This window comes from Tiliqua scincoides, chromosome 11 (genome assembly GCF_035046505.1).
Source record: "Tiliqua scincoides isolate rTilSci1 chromosome 11, rTilSci1.hap2, whole genome shotgun sequence".
Taxonomy (NCBI): domain Eukaryota; kingdom Metazoa; phylum Chordata; class Lepidosauria; order Squamata; family Scincidae; genus Tiliqua; species Tiliqua scincoides.
In genome coordinates, this window is record NC_089831.1 from 8322481 (window position 1) to 8343910 (window position 21430).

The following is a 21430-nucleotide window of genomic DNA, read 5'->3' on the forward strand; positions in this document are numbered from 1 at the left end:
TGCTGTTCCGAAAACATGGATGGAGGGCAGGAGGATGAGAAAGGGACGCTGCAGATCCTGGAGAGGGAAAGGGATGAATGAGAAGAACGTCCAGGCGGAATGAGGCGGGGGTCTCTGATGCCAGCTTCTAGCAGGGGTTCAAAGAACACCAGTAGAAAACCAGGGAAGGGGATGGAGGAGCTGGATGCTGCGGGATGGGAAGCAGAAGGACGCTTGGCTCCCCTTCCTTCCCCCCCCCCCTTCACTCTGCCCAGAAAGAACACAAACAGAGGCAACCAGGGAAGGGAAGAGAGTCAGGGCGGAGGGATGGAGGAGCTGGATGTTGAACGATGGGAAGCAGAAGGACCCTGGTAGTAGCAGAGGCTGCATCAGCTCCTCTCCCCTCCCTCCCCCCTTGACTCCTCCTGCTCCTCCCCTTCACTCTGCCCAGAAAGTGCCCCCACTGCTCTGCTCGCTCCCAGCCAATGGGCAGCCGCCGGGGTGTGGGGCGGGGCCTGCTCTGCGCTCCTGGGTGGTGGGGGGGCAGCATCTTTTTTTTGTGAATGAAAAGAGGCGGTGGGGGAGTCTCGTTCTCGGGCTGCCGCGCAGCTACTCCAGGCGCATCTCTGCCTTGGGAAGGGGAGAGGACCTCCTGGCCTGCCTGACTGCCTGCCCGCCATCTCCATGCCGGGGCTCCGGAGAGGAGGATGCCGGTGAGGACGCGGCCATGGCTGCAGCTGCCCAGCGAGGGGATGATGCGTCCCCCCCGGGGGTGCCTGCGCGGATCGCCAGGGCAGAGCATCTGAGCAAGAGAGCTTAGCAGCCCCCCAGGACGGGCAGCAGGGCGCGGGCAGAACAGGATGACCAGCACCATGTCTCCCCCAGGGAAGAGCTCGCGTCTCTCCGCCGGCGATCGCCCTCTCCGATGTGTTGGTGTAAGTAGCGCTCCTTCCCCCCCCCCCCGCCCGTCGCCTGCTCGGTCCAGCCCCTCGTTTTCCTGCAGGAGAGAGCCACAGCCCCCATCCTGGGCATGTCTACTCGGAAGTAAGTCTCATTGTGTCCAAGGAGACTTGCTTCCAGGAAAGGGTATTGCAGCCTCTAGCCACACTTTCCTGGGAGTAAGCCCCATTGACTAGAATGGGGCTTACTTTGAGTAGGAATGCATAGGACTGGGCTATGCACACTTTTCTGGGAATAAGTCCCATTGACTATAACGGTGCTTACTTCTGAGTAGACATGCCTAGGATTGGGCTCTGCAAGCCTGTGCACACTTTCCTGGGAGTAAGCCCCATTGACTAGAATTGGGCTTACTTCTGAGTAGACATGCCTAGGATTGGGCTCTGCAAGCCTGTGCACACTTTCCTGGGAGCAAGCCGCATTGACTAGAATGGGGCTTCTTTCTGAGGCTTGGGCTGCCAGCGCTGCCGCTCTGCTATTTTAAGGCAGGCTTAAAAGGACAAACGCTAAATAGGGGCACTGCTTTGCGAGTGGAGCTGAGTCAGCTCTGTGTGTGTGTGTGTGATGTACAAAAATGCACTTTTTTTTTTTTTAAGCAGCGCATTTGCTGACTCCTCTGGCGTGTGTCTGATGGAACTTGAGCAAATGTCCGTCCTGGAGAAACGCGCTCACAGAAGGCACAGGGACGCCTGCAGAGCAGCCCATCCTCCTCGCCTGTCCCTGGGGCTCCTCCTCTGGTCGCGGAGTGGCTGCGATGCCCTGCCGGGAGTGCGCTGGGTAGGGAGAGAGCCTCTTGGCAGCCGCTCAGCCCTTCTCGTTGCATAAACCCTGGCTGGAGAGAGCCCGTCCGGAGTGCTCCTGGTGCAGCCTCCTGCAGTGGGATGTGCGGGGTCACTCGATGCACAGACAGCCGTGCGAGATGTGTGTATGTGTGCACGCACAGACACGCGTGTTTGTGCCTGCTTCCCCTTGAGCTGCACCAGCACTGCTCGGATGCACTCTAGACAGCAGTAACGTGGCCAAACGGGCGTTGGCCTCGGGCAGGCTGTAGGGCGGTTCCTCCCCTGGTCATAGGCGGAGATGCTAGGGCTCAGAGCCCCGCCTGTCTACTGAGAAGTCCCATTATAGTCAGTGGAGCTTACTCTCAGGAAAGTGTGGAGAGGATTGCAGCCTCAGAGCCCAGTCCTGGGCTTCTCTACTCAGAAGTAAGCCCCATTACTTCTAGTCAATGGGGCTTACTTCCAGGAAAGCATGGATAGGATTGCAGCCTCAAGCAGCAGGGAGTCACAGCCCAATCCTGGGCTTGTCTACTCAGATACAAGTCCAATTATAGTCCATGGAGCTTACTCCCAGGAAAGGATTGCAGCCTCGGCCACTCCCCTCCCCGGAGTTCGGAGTGGCCATTTGGTGGCTTTGGTTGCATTCTTTCTATTTGGAGAGTCTTCCTTGCCCCCCCACCTTCATTTATTTCTATTGGGTCCAGTGAGGTGGACTGGGTCGGTGGGGGGGGGGGGAAAGACGTTTCTTGCCTGGCAGTTGCTAGGAAACGGGCCAGGCTCCCCGGAGATTCTCTGGTTGCCTTGGCAACAGAGACTGGGGATGCAGCTTGCAAGGAGGCATCTCTTACTCTGGTTCAGAGATCGAGGGGCAAATTGGGTGGCTGGGAAGAGGCGCGGCGGGGGCAGGATGAAGGAGGCCCCCAGTGCCGGGTAGGGGAGTGGTGGGAGGACCCCAGGGAGTGGAGAGGGGCCGCAGAAGAGATGGGTAGGCTGGGACTGAGGTGATCGCAGGAGCAGGTCCCAGGCAACGAAACCCAGGATGGATGGATGGATGGATGGATGGATGGATGGATGGATGGATGGAAGGACTGCAGGAATAGAAAGGGGTTTGCTTGGGGTGGGCAGGTCTGCGATGATCTCTTTCCACTCAAGCTGAGATCTTAGGATTTGTGGGGAGCATGGCTGGAATGGCAAGGATGAGGACATGTGGGGGGAAGGGAGGAGCGCAGCTGGAGGAGAGCACTGACCTGCGTCAGAGACTGAGGGCACAAGCCTAGGATTTTCTACTTAGAAGTAAGTCACACTGCCTTCAATAGGACTTACTCCCAGGAAAGGGTGCACAGAATTTCAGCCTAACTTGATGGCCCTTCTGAGAACAGTCACATGCGCACTCACATGCCCAGGAGTTTGCTGACTGCCTCCACAACCCTGCTGGAGTGGCACATGGCGCTGGCTGGCTTCCCTGTTTGCTCAGAGTCCACCCCACCTCCCCACATGTGTCTTGCGCACTCCTTTCCTCACAGCCCAATCCTATGCTGGTTTACTCAGAAGCAAGTCCCACTCTAGCCAATGGGGCTTACTCCCAGGAAAGTATGCATAGGATTGCAGCCTCAGTTACTGAAACCTGCTCCCTTTGGGAAGGAGTTCTTTTTGAACTCTTGCCCTGTGTGGGGGAGGGAGGCACAGTCTGGTTAACTCTTGCTTGGCTGAAACCGACTTGGGGTTTTCATGCACAGATTTGTGCTCCAAAGTAAGCCCTGGAAATAACCCCTGCCCCCCAAAAACCCAAACTGCCTTGATCCTGACCTTTGGGAGGGGGGAAACCCCCCCCCTTTTCGGTTTGTTAGAATGCATATTTTATAATATACAAGTCTTTATATAATGTAATTGCAAAAAATGAACTTCCTTCTCCTAATCCCCTCTTGCCACTGAAGGTTTCTGCAGGTCGCTGGGAGGCCTTGCGGGAACGTACACAAAGAGCTTGAGCATTCTGGGTGTTTCTCAGGCTGAAACTCTCAGTATCAAAATCAGCTCTCTCTCCACGTGGATTGAGAACCAACTCCGCCCCCTTAACCTTTCTCTTTCCTAGCAGCGCTGCACATTAAGAACTTTCAGGAGGAAGGATCACAGTGTGCCTGCACATAATGTCCCAAGTTTTACTTGCTAAGCATGTTTTGTGTGTCTGCCCCATCCAGAAGTTCCATTTTAGGTGGAGTCAGTTTATGCTCAGACACATTGAACCTGTGCTGGTTGACTGAAGGTCCGAGGAGACCAGGGTTCCTACATGTGCATGATCTGTGCTCAAAATCCCCTGCGGATGTTGTTAAAAGTCCGTCCCCCCATTTCAGTTTGGTTGCTTATTTCTCCTGACCCATTTTAAATGTAGGTCTTTGCAATTTTTTGTTTGCTTTTGGGAATACATGTAGCACTCCAGAGTGCTTGCCGAGTCAGTGGGGTTTGAACTGTTAAATAATAGTGGTGAGATTACACAGGCCAACACACATTTTGCTTCCTTAAATGTTACACCAATTCCTGGATATATTTGGGGTGCTGATTCAAAAAATGGCATCCATTTTGCCCTATCACATCTAGTTTTGGAGCTATAGTATAGCCTCATTAGTGAATGGTTCAAGCAGCTTCCTCATGAGGAAGTCTACACCATGACTAGACCAGGAAGATGTTGCAACGAGCAGCGGTAGGAGGCTCAGCTTGGTGGGCAGAGCTCCAAAATATACTTTTCCACACTCCTGTCCACCGTGAGCCTCTTACTGGTGTTTGTCATGTTGCTTCCGGACTCCCAACCCAGAAGTAATTCGCAATAATGTCATTGTCAGTTACTTCTGGTGGTTCTCTGAATAGGTGGATCATGCGAAGTGGTATGGCGGAGGACAAACCTTGAGGAAACACTGTCCTAGGGCACCTATTGGCTGCCGCTTGTGATGTCAGAGATTTCAAGTGTCGGGAAGACACACACACACACACACACACACACACACACACACACTAGGAAGTGCTTCTGCTGTTGTTGAATGAAGAGAAGTTCATTGGAGGACCTGATCCAGAGGTTTGGGGAAGCAGCAGAAGTGAGGAGTGAAACTGCATTAAGATTTAGGGCAATGAATCCAACAAACAACTCAAGGCAACATTGCCCTCTTAAACTCTCTAGATCAAGACCCAAGATGGCAGCAGGTAGTAGCTACGTTGCCTTGTTCAGCCTCTCTAAGTTTGTGGGATCTGTGCCAGGTACAGAGGACAGCTATATTGTTTTCCCCATTATTTAGCTGTACTGTATTACTGTTCTAATTTTTTTTTAATTAATACTGTGCGCTGCAGCACAGAAAATGGGTGTTGGTTTCACATTAGGCAAGGAGTCCAGTTTAAAGGGATGCCTCTTGCACTGATTGCAACTTTCTTGGCTTGTGCTTCTGGGAAAGTGCTTAGAATGGCCCCCACTTACCAGAGTGTTTGGAGACTGTGTGCTTCTCCTGTGCTGGACTGCACAACTAACATGGTGTAAACACACACACGCACGCACGCACAGACCAGCAAGGTTATCCATGCTGGAGTAGGGTTAGGCCTGCTGTCCTCCCACTCCCTCAGAGTATCTGTTATCTGTGGACTGGATATGTCATCCTTGTTGCTTGATCAGCAATATTGGGAGCAGCCCGCAAAGGAGAAGATGCAGTCGAGGCACCCTTTGCCTCATTGCATGGAAGAAGCTTTATTCCCTGGCCGCTGGAAGCTTTATTCCCTGGCCATTCAGCATCAAAAATGGCCTAGAAATTGATGCTGTGCTCCATAAGCTGTTCCAAGTGCTTTTAACTGTTGGGCACCTTAGTTAAAAGCTTTGATGACTTCTGTATGCTGGTGTGATCCTCAGCCAATGTGATTTGGCAGCACCCCATTAGAACTAATGGAATTACCCAGATGTAGAAAGGCACAAAGAACTGAGTTGTGAGACTTCTCTTTGTACAGAAGTCAGCTATGCTTTCAGATTCCCATCAGTGCAATGGAGACTTCGTACTCCATCCTTGCCAGCCTGTAACTTTTCCCCCAGGATTACTCCGTGTTGGAATTGGAAAGTAAGGAGGATGCACTGATGAGTCCTCCTGGAATTTTCAGCTTGGGTCACTGAGAGTCCCATTCCAGTCTCCTCAGAGCTGGGGTTGCTGTTGTTACTGACTTGGGAGTCGTGTTCTGCTTTCTGCGGTGCCACCATATCAGCTTAACAGTATGAGCACCACGAAGCATTGAGCGTTTGAAACTGTGCATTTGTTGTTGTGGACAGAAGCAGCTCCCCCTCTTCCCTCTTCACATCAGTGTTTTAAATCCCCTGATCTAGGCTGCAGTATGTTAATTCCCATAGACTGAGACTTTGGCTCAATGTACTTTCTCTGGTCCATGTGTCTTGCACAGTTCTCTTCCAGGGGCTCATGTCCAGAGGCCGCTGATGCTGGTCGCCAGCTTCTCTGCCGGGATCTAGCCTGAAAATGCACCTGTTCCCATTGTGTGCCCTCCTGGCCGCAGCAACCAATTGAGTCTTTTGGCTGCAGTACTCCCCCCCCCCCACAGTGCTGTGCCCAGTCCACACTCCATTGTGGTGGTCTTCCCCACCTTAGAAAATGAGAATCCCCAGCAAGGAACCCTGTGCGCTTGCTGCCCTGTGGTGTTTTATGAAGGCATTCTGAATTTAAGATATCCCCAGTGCCAGCTTTGTAGTTACTAAGCAAGACAGAAAGGGGTTGGCTGCTCTGTGATTACCCTGAAATGCCCCCGAGGCTGCTTCTTAGAAGTGTGTGTGTGTGTGTGTGTGTGTGTGTGTGTGTGTGTGTGTGTGAGAGAGAGAGAGAGAGAGAGAGAGAGAGAGAGTCAAAGAGAACGAGAGAGATCAATTCTGTGCTGTGGAGTAGAGTGAGACATGGGGATGATCATGGGGCGGAGGTGGTCGAGAGAGGAGGAGGAGACAGATTCCATGTTCAGTCAGGTGGATCTGGAAGCTTCCCTAGCCAATGCTGGGAAGGGAGGAAAGGGGGGGGGAAACTATCACATGAACAAGCATGAGAGACAAAAGGAGGGAGGAGGCTGGACTCCAACCAACAGGGCATGTGTCTTAGGAGGAGATGAGCTGGTGCATGCTTCCACGAGCTTATTAAATTTGAAAGGGATACATGCCGGGAACAACTGTGGTGTCTTTGGCTCCGTGCCCCTCATGAGGGCTTGTTGGCCTTACTCTGGCTTCAGTGTAGAGTGAAACAAGGTAGTCACCCAAGCCCTCTACCGTGGGCAGCCCTCTTTGCAGGGAACAAGTTAGGGAGTGCTTCGTGCGCCTAGAGCACAGCATTCTGCTTGAGAAGAGACGTCTGGCCACTGTTTTAAGACAGGCAGGTTGGTTCAGCTGGTGTTCATTGGTTAGACAATGTGAGGATCCTACTGAGTTGGACCTTGGTGAGGTGAGTCTTTCAGAGGGAGACAGGATTTGGCTTTCCTGGACTGGGCACTCAAGCAGCCCCAAAGGGGCTTCATCCTTTGTGTTGCCAGAGTGGCTGGGCAGTTTGGTCTCCTCTCCTCGCATTCCAGGCAGGATTGCAGACACCTCGTGTAGCAGAAATAGAATTTTTAGTCTGTATCAATCTCAGGAATATATGGAAGTTTATTTGTGTTGTTGTGAGCCTCAGTTCTTGCCCCCTAATAAATCTTCCCCAGGACTTTGCCTGGGGTGCTTTTCTTCTTTGGTTGGTTGGTGAAGTTTGACTTTGTGTTCTGTGGATTTGACTGTAGCCCCACTGTGGCTGTAGGGAGTATGAACTCATGGGTTTGTTTGTTTTTTTCTTTTCTGAGACAGGTAGAGACTACTAGAGATGCTTTCTGTTTGTGAATTAACATGGAGTGAGGGAACCCCAAGGGAGAGAACTATGCCTCCTGCAGCTTACAATATTATGAAACGGTGGATTGACATGACTACCTCTGGGCCAGACTGGATGCAACTTTAAACATGTGATATGGCCTTCTGTGTTTGGGGGTTTTAGCATATAGCAGTGCAGTGCCTTCCCATCTTTCTCCCCCCACCATCCAGATCACGATCTTCCCCCCCCCCCAATGACTGTCAACCCCAAAGGCAAGTTGCCATTAATGCCGTTGGCAACTGTGGGGCTGCAACCCACTCCTGCACACAGCAACAGTCTCTGTGGCACCTGCAAACGTGGTGCTTGCAACAGCAGAAAGGTTGAAGAGATCTCTGTAGACTCTGGACCCTGCAAGGAGCAGAGAACAGGAAGATGGACCTACAAAGGAACTCGGGAACAAACTATGGAGATATCTCAGTGATCTTGACTCACCTTTTCTCTTATCTTTTCCTCTCTCCTGCCACAGGTCCCAATTAATGGATTCTGACATGGATTATGAAAGGCCAAACGTAGAAACTATCAAGTGCGTTGTGGTTGGGGACAACGCGGTGGGCAAGACTAGGCTTATCTGTGCCCGTGCTTGCAATGCCACACTGACTCAGTACCAGCTTCTTGCCACTCATGTGCCCACAGTCTGGGCCATTGACCAATATCGTGTTTGCCAGGAGGTGAGTGACAGGTTTGTCGGTGAGTGTTGCATGGGACATCTTGGTGCTGGCAATCCGGTGGCTGTGCTCACAGGTGGCACCTGCTCTTGGAGCTCATTTCTCTGAGGTGATCTCAAGTGATCCATCTGGTTTTGGAGAATTCATTATTATTTACACCAGTAATTTTCAGCATTTTTCTTCTCATTGCACATTGACCTCTGTGGTTTTTTCTATGGCCATTGCCTCTTCTAATGTCGCTTGCGGCTTCTGGGGGACTTGACCAGGTTCTGCAGCTCTGTTTCTAGGGCAACTGTAGTAACAAATTGTCTGTCCCTCTTCCACCAGCAGAGGAAAAGGGACAGACAATTTGTTACTGCAAACAGTTGCCCTATGATCAACAGAGCAACAAAATCCGGAACAGTCTTTGGGCAGTTTTCAGCCACTATTCTCCAAACTCCCACGGCACATCTGCTGACCTTTATTGGCACACCAATGTGCCGTGACACACTGATTGAAAATTGCTGAGTTAAAGTATCATACTGTTCCCTGCCAGGTGAGTAGTGGATGTCTTGGTGTCTTATTTCATCCGCTGTTGCAGCCATTTGGAAGTGTCTGTTGGGGAACCCAGTCCTTGGAGGGGAGGAGCCAAATGCAGTTGGGCACAGTGGGCAGGACCTTGCTGCCTTGAAACCCCCCCCCCCAGTTGTCAGACTGATGAAAAGCAACTAGTGATTAGCCTCTTCCCCTTCCCCTCCTGCTTTGTTTTAAGGCAGTCTGGCATCTAACCTTTGCCTCCCCTCAGGTATTGGAGCGCTCCCGAGATGTGGTAGATGACGTTAGTGTATCCTTGCGGCTTTGGGATACGTTTGGGGACCATCACAAGGACCGGCGCTTTGCTTATGGAAGGTGAGCACTAGTCAGCTGGGCGCAGCATCTGGAAGCCAGACATTTGGATTACTGAGTGGCCTTGGGCAAATGAAGAAATCTCAGTCTGACCTTCCTTGCAGGATGGTTGTGATGATAAGATCCTAAATGACTGAGATCAGTGGCCAGCAGGGGCAGGGAATGCAGCTCATCCCCAGTGTTGCCCTTCATTTCATCCTTTCCATAGGAGTGAATGGCTGTGATTCACCTTTGTGTGAAAGAAAGCTTTAATCTTGGGAACACTGTTATGGTAGAAGTTAACCTGTAGAGAATGGCTGTGTGCAGGATGCCATGCTTTCAGATTAGGGACTGTTACTCCCTTGCAACAGTTCCCAGCTAAAGGGAGTTCTCATTCTGTTTTCTGCTGCACTGCAGCGCCACTCGTTTAATGGTCAGAGTTGGTATTGCAGCTCTTCAGCCTAGGAACCAAGGGAGGCCTCTCTTGCTCCAGGCTGTGATCCCCTGACTGAGCAGCAGCCTCCCTCCAGTAAGCCAGGACTTGACTACCAACTTGTCCACAACTGCACCTTCTTCCTGATCCAGCATCTGTCCCCCTGACCTGGTATTTGACCCTGGTCTATCTTGACCATGTCTGCTGGTTCTGTCTCCTTACACCATCACTTGTCTGCTCTCCAATCAGTTAGAACCCATGTTCTTAGCATGCTGGTGTTTTACTTGCAGGAAATGTTCATGCTCAGGGGAGCCCTCCAAGATATGATCCCCCCCCCCTCCGCCATGCATTCAAAAGTGATGCAGTCCATTCTGCTGCTTAGGATTCTACCACCTCATTCTCCTGTTTGTGTAGACCAGGCCTTGTTGAAATGCTCATTGCACTTGGCGTGCTGGGTACCAAGATGACAGCTGATTCCTGCCTCTTCTTTGTTCACAGATCTGATGTCGTAGTATTATGCTTCTCCATTGCTAACCCCAACTCTTTGCATCATGTGAAGACCATGTGGTACCCTGAGATCAAGCACTTCTGCCCCCGAGCACCTGTCATTCTCGTTGGCTGCCAGCTTGACCTCCGTTACGCAGACCTGGAAGCAGTGAACCGGGCTAGGCGACCTCTAGCCAGGTAGAGGAGAAGGCAGAGTGGGCAGGAAGCGGGCTGGAGAAGCTAGTCTGTGGGTGGCCAAATTGAAGGCATGGGTGCCATAGGTCTCACAGAGAGTGGGAGTTTGTGGTACTGCTGGACTGGAGCATGCGCTTGTGGGCCTGACTATTGCAGTGTCAGGTCTGCATTTGGGCTCCTTCCTCTGTGCTATCACCAGTTAGAGCTAAGATTGCACCAAGACGTCTGAACTTCACTGCAGTCTAAAATGACACAGTCTCATGGGTTGAAGTTGATTTGTGCCCAAAAAGTATTGCAAGGCAAAACAAGGGGATTGGTTGAGCACCTTGTGGTTAGAGGAGAAAGCCAGGCCACATAGGGAAGAGGCAAAGTGCAGGTTTAATGCAGTACCCTGCTGTGGAGTTTAAAATCTGATTTCCTTTTCCTTGTTTGTGTGCATCCAAACAACATGTCTTTCAAGTGGTTGGATGTGCACAAGGTGAATGTTCAGCTGTGCACGCTTGTGCACCCTGGTCTTCAGCTGGTGCTGGTCCCTGCCTCATTGCACTGCGATGGGGACATTTGAGGAACCAATGCAGGCTGTGAAATCTGCGCAGTCTGAAGAATGATGTCCAGACAGGGTTTTTCCACACAGAACCAGGCCGGCTTTTTAAAAGGAGCATTTTTAACGTTTCCAGCTTGGCGCTAGCACCAAGCAGGAAGCTCCCTGGAATGAGGCACACTAAGAGCAGGCGAGATAAATGAGATGAATAGCAGAGCCGGGGGGGGAAAGGCGGCAGAAAGGGAGACAAGGACCAGGGGAGCCAGTCTGGCTCTGCCTGCTAAATGGGGTGCAGTGTTTCATTCAAGTTTTCTGCTTAAAAATAGATTACACATTGAAATGAATGGGAACCCACCTGAAATTGGCCCACCACACACCTAGTGGGTCCTGACCCACTTGAGAGAAACGCTGCATCAAATTAATAAAATACTGAGCACGTGTCAAACCTATTTTTTTCCCTTTTTTTCAGACCAATCAAACCTAATGAAATTCTGCCCCCAGAGAAGGGGCGAGAGGTGGCCAAAGAGTTGGGGATCCCCTATTACGAGACCAGTGTAGTAGCCCAGTTTGGCATCAAGGATGTCTTTGACAATGCCATCCGAGCTGCCCTTATCTCCCGCAGGCACCTGCAGTTCTGGAAGTCTCACCTACGTAACGTCCAAAGACCGTTGCTCCAGGCCCCCTTTTTGCCCCCCAAGCCACCCCCACCCATCATTATAGTTCCCGACCCTCCTTCCAACAATGAAGAGTGCCCAGCCCACCTGTTGGAGGACCCCTTGTGTGCAGATGTCATTCTGGTGCTGCAAGAGAGGATCAAAATCTACGCACACAAGATCTACCTCTCCACTTCCTCCTCCAAGTTCTATGACTTGTTCTTAATGGATCTGAGTGAGGAGGACCAGCAGGGGACAGGGGGAAGCAGCACCCGGGCCGGTGTTGCTGAGCGGACACTCCATCAGGAGGAAAGACATCACGGGCGAGAGTTCCTCCTGAGAGCGGCAAGTTTTGATATCTGCGAGAGTGCTGAGGAAGCTGGTTCCGGCCAGCAAAAACCGTGCCTTAGAGCCTCCACCAGCGACGGGATATTACGGGGCAAGAACTATGGGGAACGAGGGCTAAAGCGGGGCAGGATCCTCTCCTCTTGGAGCCGTGCCTTTGTCAGCATCCAAGAGGAGATGGCGGAAGACCCCATGACCTACAAACCCCGACTGATGGTGGTGGTGAAGATGGACCCTTCCATCCAGCTGGGACCCTTCCGAGCTGTGCTCAAATACCTGTACACAGGGGAGCTGGATGAGAATGAGAGGGACCTCATGCACATCGCCCACATAGCGGAGCTGCTGGAAGTCTTTGACCTCAGGATGATGGTGGCCAACATCCTGAACAACGAGGCATTCATGAACCAGGAGATCACCAAAGCCTTCCATGTCAGGAGAACCAACCGCGTTAAGGAGTGCCTGGCCAAAGGGACTTTTTCTGGTATGCCCTAGAGCAATGGGACTTGGCTGTTTGGGCACTGATGTTCTGTTTTACAGGGCAGGGGGTTCAGTTGAGCTCAGATGACCTTCTGTACCCCCTTGAGTTTGGGTGTTGCTCAAGGAAGGCCTGTCACTTCTAACTGGCCCTGTCCTATCCAACTTTACAGTGCTGATGCAACTGTGCCTATGGGGTGTGCATTGCATCCTGCGGTGGGAGGGAACTCACAGAGTCTTCTTCCAGGTAGGGAAATTTTGTTCCCCTTGGGGCTTGCATTGAGGCTGTATCAGAAAGTTGGATAGGACTGGGCCTTCAGGAAATCAGCTTCCTCTGAATTTTCTTTCCTTGTCCAATAGCAACTATGGGGAGGATGGAACTGATCTAGATTAGGACTGTGTTGGGCAATTGCTTGAAAGTCATGTAGTCTACTTTGGGCTCAAGTTATGAAGAATAAGGCTGTAGAACCTTGAACTGTATGACTTCAGGTGTGCTTGTGTGCCCATCTTTTTTTGAGACTTGCAAGCAAACTCTCCCTACATGTGATTACCTTGCACATCAGGGAGAATAATAATTCTTCACATTGGTGTCACGATTTCTGAGTGTGTAGCACACTTCAGAAGTATTCTCTTGAGAACATAAGAAGAGCCCCACTGGATCAAGCTAAAGGCCCACCTAGTCCATCTTCCTCTATTGCACAGTGGCCCACCAGGTACCTGTGATGGACTTTTCCTCCAGAATGTAGTTCCTGCCATCGTCCTTGATGTAGTCCTTCCAATAACTCTGCAAATATTGTCATCTCCATGTTGCAACTGAAGCTAAGTAGTGGTTTGCCTAAGACTGCCTGATGAGGTTCAAGCCAGAGAAGTCCAAATTCGCAGGCTTGTCTCAACCACTATACTAGCTTTCAGATAGGGGACTATGCTGCGCCTTTCTTCCTTGGCAATCTAAAAATGTATTTTTTTTATCGTGTGTGTGGCTGTGTGTGTGTGTGTGTGATTCAAACATACGCACATCTCTGCTGCCTGAAGTGTTACAGTCCAGGGAAAACTTTTACTACTTGAAACTGGTGACTGTATACTTGTCCCTTATACTCGAGAAGGACTGTTGAGGCTGCTTATGCTACCAAAAGGTTTTTTGTTTGATTCCTCAAGGCATCGGTGTTTCTTATGCAGGTTCCAGTTCAACTCCAGTGTGAAACTGGTAGGTGCCAATTTTCCTGATCTGGAAACTTCTGCACCAGTGCCTGCTTTCCTTCTATTTCCTTGCCATTTGTCCAGCAAAATTTCCATGCAATCCTGGTGGTTATCACTGTTGTGATTAGGGACAATGACAGTCCCTGAAATATTAAGCCTGTAGAATAACTCCGAGGTCAGAGGATATCCTCTTCCCTTGGCCTGGACCATGCTGGACTGTAGGAGGGACTTCTTGTAGATCTGTCCTCCATCTTGCTGCAATTTGTGGAACGTTTCTGGGTTTACTGACATGCCCTTTTAAATCACAAATGTTTGGTGTCATATTAACTAGTTGTTCAGTGTTGCTTTGGTCTTGGTTTCTAGTGAGAAAAGTCCATCCACTTTGTGATGTGGCCAGGTGTGGGGATTGATTGGGTCCCCTCTGAAACAGTGTTTCCTCAGAGTGTGCTCCTATGAGCCCTGAGACTCCCTGAGACCCCTTCAGGGGTGCCACAGGCATACCATAAGTGATCACCCTCTGCCCCTTGATGCCCCTTAAAGTCTAGTCTTAAAGACTAACAATTTCAGTTCTGCATAAACTTCCGTGGAGTAGCGTCTGCTTCATCAAATGCAGTCAATTAACTCTTTAATGTAGTAAAAAACCTCTGCCTTGATTAAGACCTCCTTCTGGTCTTGTTACAACACAGGCACTCTAAAGAAGACAGAGAACAGCAACCCAGCTTTTCAATGCCCACCTCAGAGCTGATTCACACAACCACATTGGAGGTGGAATGGTTATTAAGGTGACAGCAGATCATCAAGTAGAAGTAATCTTGTGGAGACCCAGTCCATAATTTGGCTTGCTCTAGTCTAGGGCTTCTCTGCCGGATAGGATGGGACGCAGTGCTTTGTCCATGAACAGTGAAGAGGTACTGACTTCTTTTTGCTTGTCTTCAGATGTCACCTTTATACTGGACGATGGTGCTGTCAGTGCCCACAAGCCCTTGCTTATCTCCAGCTGCGACTGGATGGCTGCTATGTTTGGGGGTCCATTTGTGGAGAGCTCAACTCGAGAGGTAAGGTTCGGGGCTGGGTTATTACCTCTTCTTCCTTCATGGCCCTCATGAAGGGGGAAGGTAAGGATAATTTTAGTGCAAAGAAGCATTTCTGAAAAGATCTGGACACTCAGGCAGCTTCCTATGAGTCTGATGGTTGGTCCATCTAGTACTGTACCCTGCTTCCTGCAGTTGTCCAGCTAATGCCTTCAGAAAGCTCAGAAGCCAGTCTTGAAGGCCGCAGCCGTCTTCTGCAGGTGCTTCCCAGCAACTCGGGTTCAGAGGTAGACTGCTGTGAACCTGAAGGTTCCATTTAGCTGTTAGGCTTCTCTTACTTTTCCATGAATGTGTCCAGCCTCTCCCCCCCACCCCGCACGTGTTTTTTGGAATGTACCCTGTCATTTGGAGAGGGGATCACATGGGGGGGGGGTGTCACGTAGGTCTGATCTGTCATCTGATCAGGTCTGAGATACGATACGTAGAGAAGTTCTCGACACAAACTCTGTTGAAATGAATAGAAGCTTCAAATGGCAGCTCCCATTTACTTCAGTGAGGCTTGTGCAGGAAGACTTCCTGGTGGGCTGCGCCTCATTTTAATTAGCGGCAGGCTGGGCACCAGTCTTTTGCTGTTCTTCCTCTGGCACCACCATGTCTTTGACCGTCCTTTATGTCTGCATTCTGGAAAAGCCCTTCCCTTTGCAGACTGCAGACCTAACAGCCTGAATTTTGCAGAACAACCTTTTTTTGCTGGCATTATAATGTGAGATGGGCCTCAAGTCTATAAGTTGCAAGTTATCTATGCAGTTGTGCCTGTGTTTGGAGCATGGGAATGGTGCTAATGTAGTTGTATCTTTTTTTCATCCAGGTGCATGTATTGGGAAGAAATTTAACCCTGCTTGTGCTTATGTCCTTCCCCTTCCAGGTGGTGTTACCTTACACCAGCAAAAGTTGCATGCGAGCTGTGCTGGAATACCTGTACACTGGCCAGTTTTGCTCCACATCCGACCTTGATTACATGAAGCTCATCATCCTGGCCAACCGCCTATGTCTACCACACCTGGTTGCACTCACAGGTAATTGGGCAGCGGTGGGCCAAGGTCTGATGTCACAGATGTAGTCGAGCACGACTCCCATCGGTAGCCAGGAAGTCTGTATATTCAAGGCCAAGAAAAAGAACCGCTCAGATGTTCCTGCTTACAGGCTGAAATGTACTTCTTCTGCCTCCATTCTAATGCTGGTTTCAGAAGGGGCTAGGTTGTGGATGTGGGCATATCATCTGGAGAGCCTTCCTTTAAGGCACTGCCATGGCAATAATGTTCAAGGCAAGAAAAGACATTGGAGAATACAAGTAGGGGCCTCGGTATCCATGGGGGATCCATTCTTGGACCCTACACAGATGCCAACATTCGGGGATAATCAAATCTGTGATCCAACCCCTTAAGCCCTCTGAAGGGGATTGGAGCACAGCCTCTGTAGGGCTTTCTGAAGCTTGCCAGCTTTAGAATGACCGAAAAGAAACCATAAGTGATGTTTTTATACCCTATAAGGCATTCTGAAGCCCAGTGAAGCCCTCCAGGGGGATCCATGTTGGGCCTGATCCATGGATACAAAATCCGTGGATATGGAGGCCCCATCTGTATACATTTTGGCTGACCAATGGAATTCCACCATCTTTGCTGTTGAAACCATGCTTAGGCCAGGAGGTGGAGCATTTGGCCTCTGGTCTGCACACATGCAGCGGAATGAGAGGTTCACAGATCCTGTGCCACTTGAACTTGCAGGAGGGAGTTTGCATTTTGCTGGTGCCTCCATGTTGGACAGTGAACATCTAGAGTGTGCGGTTGGTAGAGCCATAATCATAGTTGGCCTGAGTAATAAATGTAATGCAGACTCCATTGTACTATAGGTAGCATTCTTCATCTCAGGGCTTGCTCAGGATATTTTGCTTGCTTGCTCATATATTTCTGTCTACAAATGCTTCGCTCTGTGGTTGTCCTTTCTATAGAAGAAATAACTTTAATTCTTTTTTTTAAACAAGTAAACCTATAATATGCAATATACAGAATATGCAAGCATTACAGCGAGAAGAAAGATAGATTTATCAATCCTGTTTTAATATTTAATAAGATATGCTATTCCGCAAAGCAATGTTAAATTGTTCCCAATAGAACAAATGATGGTTTATTATCCTGAATTTTGTCATTCTGAAAATGAGTTTTAAAAAAACTTCAGTTTTAAGATTAAATTTATTATTGGTTTACCTTCCTTCCCTAATTCTGATAAAGTTGATCAGTATAAACTTAATATGCCACATCCCAACCAAGCCGTTAATGTGGGACACTTTAAACTCCATTTTGAACATATTTCTTGTTTCCCTTTTATGTCAGCCTTTGTTTTACATTCAGATATTAGGGCTTATTTTTAAAGTGAAACTCTAGCAGACATGTAAAAACATTGATTTTTTTTTTCTTTTTTACTTAAAAAACCAACAAAGAAGGAAATTGCTTTAAAAAAAAAATCCACCCTTAGCAAATAGTAGAGTGATGGATACTGACCTGGTTTTATGTGTTTGTGTTTTTTTTACAGAGCAGTTCACAGTGTCAGGACTGATGGAGGCGACTCAGATGTTGGTGGATATTGATGGTGATGTCCTTGTGTTCCTGGAATTATCTCAGGTACAGCCTGCCTGGCCGTAGCATGTTTTCTTTAACAAGGTGTTTAGAGATAGAGTTGGGAGATGTCACAGCTGGGGCTTAAAAGAGCTTGCTGGTGGTTCTGCTGTCACTGTAAAGGCGCATGATGTGTTAAGAAAGTCCACTGAAGCTGCTAACCCTCAAAAGCATTTTACTACATATCTTGCTGTACACGTACCTGTATTAATCATTTGTCGCCTGAAGGATTGTGAAAAGAATCAGCTCTCACAAGGTTTTCTTGTTTGGTCACCTGTAGGAAATTCTTGCTCACCCAAGATGAGCAGACAAGTGGTTATTTTCAAGCCTGAGGTAGAAAATGTAAGGAAGCATGTCTTCCTAGCACATTTTGCTCATCTGGTTAACCTAGAACAGCCATTTTCAACCACTGTGCCGTGGGACACTGGTGTGCCATGAGTGGTCCACAGGTGCGCCACAGGAATTTGGGGGAAGGTCATTTATTAATACGGCTAATGGGAAATGTGAGCCCTCAATGGCAGCGTGGTGTGCCTGGTCAATTGTCAAAAACCTGATGGTGTGCCTTGACCATTTTAGTGCCTTGACAGTGTGCCATGAGATGAAAAAGGTTGAAAATCACTGACCTAGAAGCTAAGTAGTATTCATTAACTGGGGGAGACTCTTATCTCTGAGAGAAAAATCCACTTAGAGTGTAATCCTAACCCCTTATGTCAGTGCTTTCCAGCACTGACATAAGGGCAATGCAGCTCCGAGGTAAGGGAACAAACAATTCCTTACTTTGAGGAGGCCTCCGTGAGTGACACCCAACTGCAGGATGCAGCACATATCCATCCCATTGGCTGGAAAGCACTGACATAAAGGGTTAGGATTGTGCCCTTAGTGTAGAGCAGTGGTTCCCAAACATTTTTGCCCCAGGCTCCCTTTTTAAAAAACAGCATTCTATCCGGACCCACCTAGGTTTACCAGACTCTTAAAAACGGAGATCTAGAAAGAAGTAATATTTATTCCTTGAGAACAGAGACTCCTGTGTCCATGCCATTTTGTAATACATTAGGCCCTTAGCATCTGTGGGGGATCTATTTCAGGACTCCACCCAGACACCAAAGTCAGTGGATAATGAAATCTGCCGGGGACGGACGGACTGCGCACCTCCACAATGACTTGACCTGGGGGTCATGCATAATAATAATAATAATACAGGTATTTCTATACCGCCTTTCTTGGTCCTCAGATTTCTCCTTAGACTTTATTCAAGGCGGTTTACATAGGCAGGCAATTTAAATCCCCGTGGGGATTTTTACGATTTGAAAGAAGGTTTCTATCTTTCAAGAAACCACAACGTTCAGAGGTTTCTTTCTTGATCTGGTCGCACTTTCTGGCCTCCATCCTCCCACGCTCAGAGCAGATGGAATAGCTCGGCTCAGCTTGTCTGCTGCTTCAAGGTCGCACGGTGCCGGTGGCCTCGAACTGGCGACCTTCGGATGTTATCTTCAGGCAAATGGAGGCTCAACCCTCTAGACCAGACCTCCTGCCCATAGCCTTCTGGATTTGACTAGAAGTCACTTCCAGTCACGTTCAGGAGGTCATCTGAGGCCTTGCAGCTGTGGGCACTGCCTCTGCACATATTCAAATCTGCAGATGCCGAGCTGGCAATTACAATAAACATAAGAAAATAAAAAATATTTTCTTAAAAGTATACAAAGAGCTTTGGATGAATTTACACAGATACTTGCTTACATTTTCTACATCAGCCCGCAAGCAGCCTCAGGCTGCATGGGTTCTACAGGTTTCTTCACCTGCGGTGCTCTGGGACTCAGCTCGCCCTCATCTAGCTTCTCCATCCTAGTCTCTCACAGATCAAATCTAGCCACTGTCTCACCCTGAAGGTTCCAGCACACAGACCTTTTACACGGATGACCTAAGAGAGAGAAGGAAGGAGGGAAGGTGCCCTGCCCCTGTGCCCCTCTGCTCAGACAGAGGTTACCTGAGGTCTCACTAAACACCATTGGGGCTGCCTCTTCTCCGCTTAAGGCTCCCAGTAGCCTAAGTAAAGCCGCAGTCAGCAGTTGTTCCTGACTGTTAATCTGTCACAATCCCTTGACTTGCCAAATGCCAAGAGCAGACAGCAGGAGATGGCCATTTGCGTGAGAGCTTTCCAAGGGCATCTGGCTGACCATTATTGGGAACAGAAACCTGGCCTCAATAGATGTTCAGTCTGATGCAACAAGCCAGTTCTCTGCATGCTGGTATAGTCTGTGGCATGCAGGAGGAACCCCCCACCCCACTTATTCCTGGATATATGCAATGCCATTTCCATATTCCGGTTTACAGTGCCATATAATGCTGTGCTGCCACAGCTCGTGACCATATGCCTTGGCTCATGCCTTTTCTTTTTTCTTCAGTTCCATGGTGCCTACCAGCTTGCCGACTGGTGCCTCCATCACATCTGCACCAACTATAACAACATTTGTCGCAAGTTTCCTCGGGAGATGAAAGCAATGTCAGCAGGTTAGCATGGATTAGGAGCCGCCTTGGGTGGCCTTCGGGCAGAAAAGTGGAATATAAATCGAATAAATAAATAAATATGTTACAGGGTGGGGAAGAGGTTGTTAAAGCAGCATGATTTTAATAAATAAAATCCACATTGCTCTGTCTAGCACTGCCTTTCCTTCTCTGTAGCAATGGGCCCCTTAGAAATGTATACAAGGTAAGGAAGGTCTTCCTTAACATTTAACAGCTCCCAAACTTACTGGGGTCATAGTACCGCTGCAGCCTTTTCTTCCCTGCTCAGCCAGGTCCCACCATCTTGGATCTTGCCTTCTCTAGTCCCTTTGGAAAACCCAGCTCCTGTCATCTTGGGACAAAAGCCAATGCCATCCTGTTGTGTTGCTAACACTTGGTATACACTAGACCTGCATGTATTTTATATGATGTATTTTGCAGAAACATGCTGTTGCTAGGTGGTGTATGGGTCTGTTGCAGGAAGCCCTTAGGAGAGGCATTCCCTTCTGTGAGAGAATAGAGCGAATGCCTCTCCTAAGATGTTGCTTGTCATTGCAGATTGGTTGGCAACCTTCAGTCTCAAAAGACTATGGTATAAGCCTACAGCACCTGGTATTCCCAGGCGGTCTCCCATCCATGTACTAACCAGGCCTGACCCTGCTTAGCTCATTGCAGTTTCAGTTCTTTTTATTAAGGATTAAGTTTAGCTTTTTAGTCGGGGGGGGGGGGGAGACCTACTTAATTGGTTAAAGCTTGTAACCCTATTAATTGTCTTTTGACTCTCCTCCTTCCTCCCGCTGCAGAGAACCAGGACTATTTTGAGAAACATCGCTGGCCCCCAGTCTGGTACCTGAAAGAGGAGGACCACTATCAGAGGGCTAGGAAGGAACGTGAGAAGGAAGACTACCTCCACCTGAAACGGCAGCCTAAGAGAAGATGGCTCTTCTGGAACGCCTCTTCCCCATCCCAGTCACCTTCCTCATCAGCAGCCACAGCTTCATCTTCATCTTCATCTTCCTCCTCGGCTGTGGTTTGACAGATGTGCTGCTCATGCTTCAGTGTCTCTTGGGAGAAGAAGGGGGACCGCCCCGAATCAGCACCTGGTTCAACAGGCTCGAAGAAGACGCCACCAGCCAAAACCTGCAGTGGGGAAAGCACGCATGAACGTCCCCGGGAGGTCTCTGAGAACCTGTACGGGTGGCGCTCCAGAGCCAGAGCACCTCGCATCCCATCCACGTGGTCCCGCTCCCTGCCTCGGCCGGCATCAGTGCAGAGCAGCCAGAGGCCGCCCATGCGGAATGGCAGGCCGACCAATTCTTCACAAGGGGCTTGCACACTCACAGCAGAACCAAACCTCACGTTTACAGGAATGCCAGAGGTTTTTTATTTTAAAAAATATTCTGCTACATCGATGCAGCAATTGTGCAATTTTTTTTTTAAACGAGTTTTTGTTTCCTTTGCAAAAAGTGATTGGGTGCCTCACATTGTCCCATCCTTTGCACCATGACACCTCCAGCTGCCAGGGACTCTGCCCCAGGATTTCTGCTGGGCTCCTTTGACGGCAGCTTCCCTTTTCCTGTTGCTTATTTACTACCCAGCTTTTATCTCTGGGATGTCTGCTTACAGAAGGGCACATACCCTGAGAGCAGCAGGTGGCTGTGAACCCTCCTCAAGAAATGCAGGCCACTCTCAAGGAGTCTCATGCCAAGAGGAGGCCCAGCCCAGCTCTAGGACTAAACTGCAGTGGGAAGGAG

The 21430-nt window shown here is 49.4% G+C and overlaps 1 protein-coding gene across 1 annotated transcript; it reads left to right on the forward strand.

Moving 5' to 3' along the window:
* Nucleotides 1-565: 565 nt before the first annotated feature.
* RHOBTB2 (Rho related BTB domain containing 2) lies at nt 566-21137 on the forward strand. The gene is made up of 10 exons (XM_066639386.1): nt 566-914; nt 8085-8286; nt 9068-9171; nt 10079-10264; nt 11272-12281; nt 14408-14526; nt 15428-15578; nt 17092-17180; nt 19577-19682; nt 20480-21137. The coding sequence occupies exons 2-10, from the start codon at nt 8095-8097 to the stop codon at nt 20710-20712; spliced, it is 2190 nt and encodes a 729-aa protein (XP_066495483.1). The 5' UTR covers nt 566-914; nt 8085-8094; the 3' UTR covers nt 20713-21137.
* Nucleotides 21138-21430: the final 293 nt, after the last annotated feature.

Excerpts from the sequence above, each read along its gene's own strand:
- RHOBTB2 (XM_066639386.1), top strand. The coding sequence starts at position 8,095 with ATGGATTCTGACATGGATTATGAAAGGCCAAACGTAGAAACTATCAAG. Across the intron at positions 12,282-14,407 it reads GGCCAAAGGGACTTTTTCTG|ATGTCACCTTTATACTGGAC; the intron begins GTATGCCCTAGA and ends GCTTGTCTTCAG. Across the intron at positions 19,683-20,479 it reads GATGAAAGCAATGTCAGCAG|AGAACCAGGACTATTTTGAG; the intron begins GTTAGCATGGAT and ends CTCCCGCTGCAG.